The sequence below is a fragment of the Hypanus sabinus genome, chromosome 26, assembly GCF_030144855.1.
Source record: "Hypanus sabinus isolate sHypSab1 chromosome 26, sHypSab1.hap1, whole genome shotgun sequence".
Taxonomy (NCBI): Eukaryota; Metazoa; Chordata; class Chondrichthyes; order Myliobatiformes; family Dasyatidae; genus Hypanus; species Hypanus sabinus.
The window spans coordinates 36,336,179-36,349,300 of record NC_082731.1 but is presented as its reverse complement, the minus strand read 5'-3'; the positions used below and the strand labels follow the sequence as shown (position 1 = coordinate 36,349,300).

Sequence of the window (13,122 nt, the reverse complement as noted above, 5' to 3'; positions counted from 1 at the left end):
GTCTGCAGGTTTCAGAACTGGCTCATTTATGCTGTTTTTATTGAAGAAGTTATTCAGTGCACACACACTGTTGTCACTGGCCAAAAAAACTGCACAGCACAAGATTTTTATGCGCACTGATCATTACAAATTGGAGGGAACGTTTGTGGTTGGCCTCGTCATCAACGACAACGAGACGACGTCCAGAGAGGAGGTCGAGCGGCTGGCAAGCACGATAAACTTGAGTCTCAAAGTGGACAAGACCGAGGAGTTAATTGTGGACTGCAGGAAGGTGCAAACTGACCACTACTCATGGCACATGTCTGTTGTGTTTTTTTTTAACCCATCGTATCTTCCGGTTTAAAATGGTGCTACTGCATTTGTGCAACAGCTCATTTGTAGCTCAGAAGGAAAGAGCTATGACTAAAAATGTTGACTAATAACTCCTTTTCTGAAGTAAATTGCGGTCAACTGCCCCCGCAAACAATGAGGAGGCAAGCTGGTTTGAAGGGTGAGCCGCGCTGGTGTGTCTGGAAGCTGAAATGCAGTGTTCAGGACGGAGTTGTTGGAGTGTACGATTAGGAGAGGTGTCGATGCGGAAGAGTTTTGATGCCCGTCCAAACCCGGGTGTGGGGTCGGACGCTGTGAGCACCGAGCCGATCTGGTGAGGTCGAGAACGGCCTCGGCTGTGCGGCCCGGGAGCGGCACTGTGCCGGAGTCCGAGTCCTAGAGCGAGGCACTACCTGGTTCTTGAACAATTTAAACGCTGACCCAGGTAGACTGGAAAGCCCGAGTATCGGGTCCGGAGGCGAGGAATAGGGAATGGTGAAGGGAAGGGGGCTTTTCTCACCACACAGCCGATATGTACAGACCACATGAGATCCTCGGTGATTTAGATGCTGAGGAACTTAAAGCTGTTCACCCTCTCAACCCCAGGTCCATTGATGTCAAAAGGGGTGAGTCTGTCTCCATTCCTCCTGTAATCCACAACCAGCTCCTTTGTTTTTGCAACATTGAGGGAGAGGTTGTTTTCTTGTCGGGGTGATGACTTCTCTGTAGCTGCCTCATTATTATTTGAGATTAGACCAATCAGTCTAGTGTCGTCAGCAAGTTTAATTAGCATCTTGGAGCTGTGGGTGGCAACACAGTCATGGGTATACAGAGAGTAAAGGAGGAGGTTTTATATACAGCCCTGAGAGACACCTGTGCTGGGGGGCGGAGGTGAGGGAGCCCACTCTTACCATCTGCTAGCGATCTGACAGGAAGCCCAGGATCCAGCTGCACAAGGCAGGGTGAAGGCCGAGGTCTCTGAGCTTCTTGTCGAGCCTGGAAGGAACTGTGGAATTGAATGCTGAACTGTAGTCCAAGAACAGCAATCTCACATAAGCATCCTTCTTCTCCAGACATGTAAGGACGGTGTGTAGAGCTGTGGCTGTTGCATCATCTATCAGTCAAATGGTTGTTGAATTGTAGGGGGTTCTGTGTGGGTGGTAGCAAGCTGAAGATGTGGTCCTTGGCCAGCCTCTCAAAGCATTTGCTTATTATTGAGGTGAGTGCGACAGGGCACCAGTCGTTCAGACATGTTACCTTTGGACTTTTTAGGCACAGGGACAATGGTGGATGTTTTGAAGCAGGAGGGCACTCTACACTGGAAGAGGGAGAGATTAAAAATGTCTGCAAACACACCTGCCAGTTGCGCTGTGCACATCCTGAGTACCCGCCCTGGGATGCCGTCCGGTCCCGCAGCCTTGTGACCGTCCACCCATTGGAAACATCTGTGAACCTCAGCCTCAGAGATGACCAACCGCCGGTCACATCATCTGCAGGTCTCCTCCGGGGCTCAGTATTGGCGACGTCGAATTGAGCTTGAAAAAGATCTATCTCGTCGATGTTGGGAACCCCGCTGAAGTCTGCGACGGTGTGCAGACCGCGCCATAAGTCGTGTGTGTTGTTGGTGGAGAGCAGAGTCTGAACCTTGTCACTGTTTCGCTGCCTTGACGACTTTGCGCATTTCTTAAGCTCTTGCTGATTACCGGCAGCGGCAGTGTTGAGTATGCCCACAAGAAAATGGATCTCAGGGCGGTATATGGTGACATGTAACCATATAACAATTACAGCACGGAAACAGGTCATCCCGGCCCTTCTAGTCCATGCCGAACGCTTACTCTCACCTAGTCTCACTGGCCCGCACTCAGCTCATAACCCTCCATTCCTTTCCTGTCCATATACCTATCCAGTTTTACTTTAAATGACAATATCGAACCTGCCTCTACCACTTCTACTGGAAGCTCATTCCACACAGCTACCACTCTCTGAGTAAAGAAGTTCCCCCTCGTGTTACCCCTAAACTTTTGCTCCCCAACTCTCAACTCATGTCCTCTTGTTTGAATCTCCCCTACTCTCAATGGAAAAAGCCTATCCACGTCAACTCTATCTATCCCCCTCATAATTTTAAATACCTCTATCAAGTCCCCCCTCAAACTTCTACGCTCCAAAGAATAAAAACCTAACTTGTTCAACCTTTCCCTGTAACTTAGATGCTGAAACTCAGGTAACATTTTCGTAAATCTCCTCTGTATTCTCTCGATTTTTTTGACATCTTTCCTATAATTCGGTGACCAGAACTGTACACAATACTCCAAATTCAGCCTTACCAATGCCTTGTACAATTTTAATATTACATCCCAACTCCTATACTCAATGCTCTGATTTATAAAGGCCAGCGTACCAAAAGCTTTCTTCATCACCCTATCCACATGAGATTCCACCTTCAGGGAACTATGCACCATTATTCCTAGATCACTCTGTTCTACTGCATTCTGCAATGCCCTACCATTTACCATGTATGTCCTATTTTGATTATTCCTACCAAAACGTAGCACCTCACACTTATCAGTGTTAAACTCCATCTGCAGTCTTTCAGCCCACTCTTCGAACTGGCCTAAATATCTCTGCAAGCGTTGAAAACCTATTTCATTATCCACAATGCCACCTATCTCAGTATCATCTGCATACTTACTAATCTAATTTACCACCCCATCATCCAGATCATTAATCTATAAGACAAACAACATTGGACCCAGTACAGATCCCTGGGGCACACCACTAGTCACCGGCCTCCAACCTGACAAACAGTTATCCACCACTACTCTCTGGCATCTCCCATCCAGTACATATATGTACTTTGAATAATAAATTTACTATGAACTTTGAACTATGAACAAGAAAAAGAACTATTAAAAGTTACATTTTGAGCATCATGCAATGGGCAGAGCTTCGATGGGCAGTACATGTGCATCAAGAACAGATTCTTTCAGGGCTTCAAATTTACAGGCAATCACCACAACGGGCAGCATAATGAATTTCGGGCATTAAGTAATTACCTGGCCTTTCACCCGGAGGTTGACATGTCAGACTAATGGGGCATTTTGACTCTAATTTAACCCACAACCTCACCCACAACTACAATCAGCCAAAAGTCCTTTAAGACAGCAATAATCGGCCAGTGGTAAAGCGGCATCAGCACCAGACTTTGAGGTGAGTGTTCGCAGGTTCGAATCCTGCCAGCTCCTTGCATGCTTCTCACTGAGTTTCGAGTTAGTAATTCATAGTTAGCAGTTAGTAATTCGGCCTTGTAAAAGCAGTCAAAATGGCAAAAATGCCGCCCAATAGTAAAAAACAACAATCAGATGATTAAGTACCTTCTGTTCATTCTCTCCTTAGACTGAGTACAGGTTCCGTTGTTAGGCCTTCTGGCTCACCTTGCTGTTTCTTCAGCATTTTGTCTTTTTTTTTAACGAGGCCGAGTTGCTAGCTGGGCGTTTCAACCTGGCGCAGAAAGCGTGCGAGGAACCGGCCGGATTCGAACCCGGGACCAGTCGCCTGGAAGCCCGGAAGGGATGCTACTACACCACCGGCCCGCGCTGCTTGAAAGGTCTGAGAGCCGTCTTTTTTAACTCCCCTCAGCACGCCTGGACTTGCTCCCTGTTCCAAATCAAGATCAAGTTTATTATCATTGACGTATATCGTGAAATTAGTTGTTTTTGCAGCCACAGCGCAGTGGAATTAATTTTTTTTTAAACCATACTCTGCAAATGTACAGCTAGGGTGCCTAAGAGAATTGTACAGTACTGTAGTAATTTTATGTATTGCACTGTACTTCTGCCGTAAAAAAAAAACAAATTTCATGACATATGTGAGTGATGATAAACCTGATTCTGATCTGGGTCTCTATTGCTGGGTGAGAGAGGAAAGGGGACAGGGAGAGGGGAATTATGGTTGGGAAAAGGGGAAGGGAGCGGGAAACACCAGAGAGACTTTCTGTAACGATCAATAAACCAATTATTTGGAATCAAATGACCTTGCCTGGTGTCTCAGGGCTGGGTGTGTTTGCAAGGCCTCAACAGAGTGGATGTAGAAAGGATGTTCCCTCTGGTGGAGAAGCCTAGGACCAGAGGACACAACCTCAGAATAGAGGGACGTCCATTTAGAACGGAGAAGAGGAGGGATTTCTTTAGCCAGAGGGTGGTGAATCTGTGGAATTTGTTGCAACAGGCGGCTGTGGAGGCCAATTCATTAGGTATATTTAGGGCAGAGATTGATAGATTCTTGATTACTCAGGGTATGAAGGGATATGGGGAGAAGGCAGGAGACGGGCTGAGAGGGGAAATAGATCAACCGTGATGAAATGGTGGAGCAGGCTTGATGGGCCAAATGGCCTAATTCTGCTCCTGTATCTTGCAGTCTTGTGAACTAAATAAGCAGATAACTAGATAGATATCATGCACACAAGAAATTCTGCAGCTGCAGGAAATCCAGAGCAACACACACAAAATGCTGAAGGAACTCAGGAGGTCAGGCAGCATCTACGGGAACGAAGAAACAGCCAACTTTTTGGGCCGAGGCCCTTCTTCAGGACTGCAAAGGAAGGGGAAGATGCCGGAATAAAACCGGTGGAGGGAGCTGAAGGAGTACAGCTAGATGGTGACAGGTAAAAAGGTAAAGGGCTGGAGAGGAAGGAATCTGATTGGAGAGGGTGGACAGTAGGAGAAAGGGAAGGAGGAGAGGTCCCGGGGGAGGTGATAGGCAGGTAAGAGGCCAAAGTGGGAAAAGAAGAGGGGAGGGGGAGTGATTTTTTTTACCAGAAGGAGGAATCGATACTCATTCAATCAGGTTGGAGGCTACCCAGACAGAATTAAACACAGAAAATGCTAGAGGAACTCAGCAGGCCAGGCAGCATCTATGGAAAAAATATTCCAGGTGGAATAGATAGATAATGCAAAAAGAGATCAAAATAGTGAGGTAATATTCATGGCTTCATGAATCTGTTTGGAAGTCTAAGAGGATGCTCCTAAAATGTTCAGTGTGTGTCTTCAGGTACCTGGGCCTCACCCTGATGGTAGTAAGGAGAAGAGGGCGTGTCCCAGCTGGTAATGATGGATGTCTCCTTTTGAAGGTGTCCTCGGTGGTGGGGAGAGATGGAGTTGGTTGTATCTAGCACCCCCTGCAGCTTTCTCCAGTCCTGTGCGCCCACGCCTCCTTATCAGGCGGCGTTGCAACGGGCAGAAGGAATCAGTCATCGTCCGAGTGACCACGCTGTAGGAGGAGTCAGGGTCTTGAGACCTGGAAGAAGTTTGTTTAAAAGCCGAGTTAAGCTGCTTCTTTATGCTGGCAATCTTACCTCTGACACAGCAGGCAAAGGGCTTAAAGCCAAATAAGTGATAGTCTAGGCCGGGAGTTCCCGACTTTTTTATGCCATGGACCAATATCATCAGCAAGGGGTTGATAGACCCCAGGCTGGGAACCCCTGTTCTAGATTGACATTTTAGTGCTATACTGACGGTGAGCTACAAATTAAGATGGGTAGAATTGGGATGAAAAACTAAATGGAGTTCCCTATCACCCTCCAGACAAAGTCATAGAACAATAGAGCACTATTCCATAAAAATAGGCCCTTTAGACCATCTGGACCATACCTTGAGCTATCTACTTGCAATGAGGTCTTCAGGCCTGCGTGGGGCACCAGAGAGCACTTGGCGCAGAGGTTCCTAGAGCACCTGAATTGTTTAATTGTTGTTTAACAGAAGTTGTTAATCATTTAGAGTTCCTTGTGAATGTGGTCTCTCGGTGCCTTTTGTTTAAGTTTGTTACTTTGGTAGGCTCGGGGATTCCACGTCACTTGTACTACAAAAGCGGACTCCTGATTCGGGCTGATTGTGGGGTCCTGGTTTTGAGACTGTGAATTCTCGCGGTGCTGCTCAGCCGAGACACCTAAGACCTTTTGGAATAAATATGAATAAACTCTCATCACTATGTCCACATTAGAGTCCGTATGGGGGTGAGGGGGGTGGCTAGGGCGCAGGATTGAGATAAGCTGCAGAAAGTTGTAAACTCAGTCAGCTTTATCATGGGCACTTGCCTCTCCAGCGTCCAGAACATCTTCAAGCAGCGATACCTCAAAAAAGTGGCGTCCATCATTAAGGACCCCCATCACACAGAACATGTTCTCTTTTTATTATACAACCAGGAAGGAGGAGCCTGAAGGCACACACCCAGCGATTCAGGGACAGCTTCTTCCCCTCAACCATCTGATTTCTGAATGGATGTTGAACCCACAAACACTACCTCACTATTTTCTTTTTCTCTTTTTGCACGACTCGTTTAATTTATCTTTATTAATATATATACCTCATACCGTAATTTAGTTTTTTATTATTATATATTGCAATGTATTATGATTCTCCCATGCAGGTAGACTGGGAGAATCAGAATGGTACTGGACCCCGAGAAAGGGAGTTTGTGGAGTGCCTCCGAGATGGATTCTTAGAACAGCTTGTACTGGAGCCTACCAGGGAGAAGGCAATTCTGGATTTAGTGTTGTGTAATGAACTGGATTTGATCAGGGACCTCGAGGTAAAGGAACCATTAGGAGATAGTGACCATAATATGATATGTTTTAACCTACAATTTGAGAAGGAGAAGGGAAAATCGGATGTGTCAGTATTACAGTTGAACAAAGGGAACTATGGAGCTATGAGGGAGGAGCTGGCCAAAGTTCAATGGAACAATACCCTAGCAGGGAAGACAGTGGAGCAACAATGGCAGGTATTTCTGGGAATAGTGCAGAAGGTGCAGGATCGGTTCATTCCAATGAGGAAGAAAGATCCTAAGGGGAGTAAGGGGCAGACGTGGCTGATGAGGGAAGTAAAGGGCAGTATAAAAATAAAAGAGAAGAAGTATAACATAGCAAAGATGAGCGGGAAACCGGAGGACTGGGAAGCTTTTAAAGAGCAACAGAAGATAACAAAAAAGGCAATAAGCCAAGAAAAAATGAGGTACGAAGGTAAACTAGCCAAGAATATAAAGGAGGATAGTAAAAGTTTCTTTAGGTATGTGAATAGCAAAAAAATAGTTAAGACCAAAATTGGGTCATTGAAGACAGAAACAGGTGAATTTATTATGGGGAACACGGAAATGGCAGATGAGTTGAACAGGTACTTTGGATCTGTCTTCACTAGGGAAGACGCAAACAATCTCCCAGATGTAATAGAGGCCAAAGGAACTAGGGTAAAGGATGAACTGAAGGAAATTTATATTAGGCAAGAAACGGTGTTGGATAGACTGTTGAGTCTGAAGGCTGATAAGTCCCTGGGACCTGATGGTCTGCATCCCAGGGTACTTAAAGAGGTGGCTCTAGAAATCATGGACGCATTGGTATGGTAATCATTTTCCAATGTTCTATAGATTCAGGAACAGTTCCTGCTGATTGGAGGGTGGCTAATGTTGTCCCACTTTTCAAGAAAGGAGGGAGAGAAAAAACAGGGAATTATAGACCGGTTAGCCTGACACCAGTGGTGGGAAAGATGCTGGAGTCAATTATAAAAGAGGAAATTACAACACATTTGGATAGCAGTAGAAGGATCAGTCCGAGTCAGCATGGATTTATGAAGGGAAAATCATGCTTGACTAATCTTATGGAGTTTTTTAAGGATGTAACTATGAAAATGGACAAGGGAGAGCCAGTGGATATAGTGTACCTGGACTTCCAGAAAGCTTTTGATAAAGTCCCACATAGATTAGTGGGCAAAATTAGGGCACATGGTATTGGGGGCACAGTACTGACATAGATTGAAAATTGGCTGGCTGACAGGAAACAAATAGCAATTAATGGGTCCCTTTCGGAATGGCAGGCTGTGACCAGTGGGGTACCGCAAGGTTCAGTGCTGGGACCGCAGCTGTTTACAATATACATTAATGATTTAGATGAAGGGATTAAAAGTAACATTAGCAAATTTGCAGATGACACAAAGCTGGGTGGCAGTGTGAAATGTCAGGAGGATGTTATGAGAATGCAGGGTGACTTGGACAGGTTGGGTGAGTGGGCAAATGTATGGCAGATGCAGTTTAATGTGGATAAATGTGAGGTTATCCACTTTGGCAAGAACAGGAAGGCAGATTACTATCTAAATGGAGTCAAGTTAGGAAAAGGGGAAGTACAATGAGATCCAGGTGTTCTTGTACATCAGTCAATGAAAGCAAGCATGCAGGTACAGCAGGCAGTGAAGAAAGCTAATGGCATGCTGACCTTTATAACAGGAGGAATTGAGTATAGGGGTAAAGAGGTCCTTCTGCAGCTGTACAGGGCCCTGGTGAGACCCCACCTGGAGTATTGTGCGCAGTTTTGGTCTCCAAGTTTGAGGAAGGACATTCTTGCTATTGAGGGAGTGCAGCATAGGTTCACAAGGTTAATTCCCGGAATGGCAGGACTGTCATATGTTGAAAGATTGGAATACACTGTATACTTGTATACACTGGAATTTAGAAGGATGAGAGGGGATCTGATTGAAACATAAAAGGCTATTAAGGGATTGGACACACTGGAGGCAGGAAGCATGTTCCCGCTGATGGGTGAGTCCAGAACTAGGGGCCACAGTTTAAGAATAAGGGGTAGGCCATTTAGAACAGAGATGTGGAAAAGCTTTTTCACTCAGAGAGTGGTGGATATGTGGAATGCTCTGCCCCAGAAGGCAGTGGAGGCCAAGTCTCTGGATGCATTCAAGAGAGAGTTAGATAGAGCTCTTATAGATAGTGGGGTCAAGGGATATGGGGAGAGGGCAAGAATGGGATACTGATTGTGGATGATCAGCCATGATCACAGTGAATGGTGGCGCTGGCTAGAAGGGCCGAATGGCCTACTCCTGCACCTACTGTCTATTGTCTATTGCATTGCTTCAGCAAAACAACTAATTTCACCACATACACTGGTGTTATTAATCCTGCTTCTGAAGACCCCTCGGCCGTCAGATTTCTGAATGGACATTGAACCCACGAACACTCAACGGGATGTTATGTCAAGTTAAATTTAGAGAAGGTCCAATGTTCAGTTTTTGAATCTAGCCAAGACTTTTATACATTATGGGGACCATTTTTGAGTTATTTTCAAAACCTTTGATTTGTTGTAAAAGTACAGATGGTGGCTAATATATTTTATTATATGATAAGGGTTTTTCCCCTTTTCTCTTGCTTTTCCTAATAGCTTTGACTTTGGTATTGGGTTTAGATTTTTTTATATATATAACAAAATTATTATATTTCAATATTACAATTTAATTTAATTTTTATGAATACAGGGTTTTGTGATTGTAACTGTATTTTTAATATAATGTATTTGGTACTATTTTATTTTTTTCTTTTGACTTGTACTCTATATTCCTTTATGCAGAAGCAAATAAAAATATTGAAAGAGGACCCATGAACACTGCCTTGTTGTCCATCTTTTGCACTATTTTATTTATTATTGTAGATCTTTATCTCTTGCCCTGTACTGTTGCCACAAAACATTTCACCATATCTATCTTCTTTTTCTTAAGTCCATCTGGAGCAGGGGCAATTGACAACAATAAATTCAATAAATCTATTTTATTGCCCTTAACAGAAAAAAAAATGAGAGACCACACCAATGGGGCTTTTAACCGGAGTCCAGAAGACAACTAAATGTGCAAATAGAAAAAGAAGATGTAATAATAATAAATAAATAAACATGAGATGAAGAGTCCTTGAAAGTGAATCCATAGGTTGTGGGAACAGTTTGATGATGAGGCAAGTGAAGTTGAGTGAAGTTTTCTTCTTTGTTTCAAGAGCCTGATGGTTGAGGGGTTGCAACTGTTCCTGAACCTGGTGGTGCGAGTCCTGAGGTTCCTGTACCTCCTTCCTGATGGCAGCAGTGAGAAGAGAGCATGACCTGGGTGGAGTGGGTCCTTGACGATGGACAATAGACAGTAGGTGCAGGAGTAGGGTCAATGAAAGACTGCTCAACTGGGATAGTCAACCAGAATGCTGAAGATAACAAACTGTGCACATGCAGTTATAAATAAATAGCAATAAATAATGGGCTCTTGCACCTTCTATCTGATGGCAGCAGTGAGAAGGGGGCACGGCCTGGGTGGTGGGGGTCCCTGATGATGGATGCTGCTTTCCTGCGACTGAATTTCATGTGGATGTGCTCAATGGTTGGGAGGGCTTTACCCAGTGGTGGACTGGGCCATATCCACTACTTTTCTGTAGGATTTATTAATATCCTTAATATGTTGGAGAGCCGCATACACCACCCGCAACCATCCCCTCACTATCCACTTCTACATCAGTCTGCTTTCACTGGTTAAGATCCTAAAACTCTCTCCATGTCATCACCGTGGGAGCAAACTCACCACCAGAGCTACAGCAGCCTTTTCTCAAGGGCATTTAGGGCAGCCTCCTCAACTCGTGACTGAATTTTAAAACAGGCGTCAAGGGGGTGATTGATGCCTTTCTGTGGTTTTTCTGTATTTTATGACTAACTGGAGAAGGCAAATCTCAGAGCTGTATTGTGCACACATACTTTGATAACAAAATGGACCTTTGGGCACTTGGAAACCTGTGAAGAGAAACACCTCAAGATGGAGGGAGCAGAGACGAGCATTTACCTAATAATAAAAGTAGAAAGTTATTGCTGCGGCGGGATACCACGAACTTTACTTGTGTGTCATAATTGGAGCTGACAATGTTCCTTTGAAGACATTCTGCCTTCCCGCTGGGTGTTACAAACTGAGTCAGCACCCTGTCAGACATCATTTACCACCTCCCCGTGATCTGGGAGAATTAATTTCAGCAAATCCCAAACTCAAGTTGAGGCAGGACTGTCTCCCAGCTTTTACGAGTTCTCAACCTGTTGGCAGATGGCAGCGTGGGAATCTTTATAACTCAGGTTAAACAGCAGCTCAACTCCTTTCTCAGCTAAAAGAATAATCTTACCTATTTAAGCGCATCACCCCCACTGGGGCCTAGGCCGCTGACAGCAGCTGGCCAGAGTCCACTGTCCTGGTCCAGTCTTCACACTGTCTCCTGGTGTAGCCCACCTTCTCGGTGGATCCTTCCTCTCCAAGGATGTGGCCTTAGGACTTTCTGTTGGCATTTCTGTAGCACTGGGTTTTTATGGGATGGGGTTGTTAGTCCTCTTTTCGAAAAAGACAGAGGATACTAACCTTATATCATCCCAAAATGGTTTATAGCCAAGTGCTAACAATGCAACGGAAATATCTATCGGGCCAGGCCGCATCCATGGAGAGAAAGCTATTCTTAAATTCATCATCATTGTTATATGCTGTGGGTGATCATGGTCCTCCCGCTCTCTCTCTATCCATGACCATGATTGTTCTTGGAAAAATTTTCTGCAGAAATGGTTTGCCATTGCCTTCTTCTGGGCAGTGTCTTTACAAGACGAGTGAACCCCAGCCATTATCAATACTCTTCAGAGATTGTCTGCCTGGCGTCAGTGGTCCCATAACCAGCTAAAAAGCTGGTTTGTGATCTGCACCGGCTGCTCGTACGACCATCCACCACCTGCCTCCATGGCTTCACGTGACCCTGATTGGGGGCTAAGCAGGTGCTACATCTTGCCCAAGGGTGACCTGCCGGCTAGCCTTACACCTCCTTTGGTAGAGATGTATCTCCACCCCACCACCCTCATTTTTAGATTATTCTGGTGAAATCAACAACCTTGCTCTTTTCCAAAAGTGATCTTTTTAAGTTCAGCTGAAAGGCCGGATGAGGCCCTGGTTTCGTATCTCATCTAAAAGAATAAATTTCTTTGCTATTTGATGAAGGACCTGAGAGGCTCCTCAGGCCTCATCGGCCATTCAATATGATCATGGCTAATCTGTCCGACATCTCTTCTGTGCTTTCGCAAAAGGTGGCTTATTCTTTATGGTCCACCTCCACATCAACCCAAGCAGTTGTTCTTCTGGGCAGTGTCTTTACAAGAGCCATTATCAGAGACTGTCCATTGGCATCATGTATGTTCTATACATGGTGAAGGTAGGAGGGATTAGTGTTTGGGTGTTTTTGATTTGCTTTATAGCTGGTTCAGCACAACGTTGTGGGCCGAATGGCCTCTTCCTGTGCAGTACTGTTCTATGCTCTCGCTTCATCAATCAGTTGAGTTGCAGGATGATTTACCAGGATGCTGCCTGGTTTAGAGAATATGGATTATGATCAGAGATTAAGGGAGCTAGGGCTTTACTCTTTGGAGAGAAGGAGGATGAGAGGAGACGTGATAGAGGTGTACAAGATATTGAGAGGAATAGACAGAGTGGACAGCCAGCGCCTCTTCCCCAGGGCACCACTGCTCAGTACAAGAGGACGTGGCTTTAAGGTAAGGGGAGGGAAGTTCAAGGGGGATATTAGAGGAAGGTTTTTCACTCAGAGAGTGGAATGCACTGCCTGAGTCAGTGGTGGAGGCAGATACACTAGTGAAATTTAAGAGACTACTAGACAGGTATATGGAGGAATTTAAGGTGGAGGGTTATATGGGAGGCAGGGCTTGAGGGTCGGCACAACATAGTGGGCCGAAGGGCCTGTACTGTGCTGTACTGTTCTATGTTCTATACGTTCTAAAACTCAGCCAGCTCCATCACTAACCTTCCCAGCACTGAGGGCATCTTCAGCAGGCAAGGCCTCAAAAAGACGGCGCCCACCACCCAGGACACCCGCCACCCAGGACCCCCACCACCCAGGACACCCGCCACCCAGGACACCCACCACCCAGGACCCCCACCACCCAGGACACCCACCACCCAGGACACCCGCCACCCAGGACGCCTGCCGCCC

The 13,122-nt window shown here is 45.5% G+C and overlaps 1 protein-coding gene across 3 annotated transcripts in view; it reads left to right on the top strand.

Moving 5' to 3' along the window:
• LOC132381440 (uncharacterized) overlaps nt 1-9,726 on the top strand; it is a 10,310-nt gene extending 584 nt beyond the window's left edge. The window contains exons 1-2 of one of the 3 annotated variants that reach the window (XR_009508032.1): nt 1-3,913; nt 6,730-9,726. The exon at nt 1-3,913 is cut by the window's left edge and continues 584 nt beyond it. Coding sequence is in view for 2 of the 3 variants with exons in the window: in XM_059950842.1 (XP_059806825.1) it covers nt 6,706-7,701 (996 nt within the window). In the remaining variant the exon portion in view is untranslated. The other 2 variants (XM_059950842.1, XM_059950844.1) reach the window with 2 other exon arrangements.
• The last annotated feature ends 3,396 nt before the right edge of the window (nt 9,727-13,122 follow it).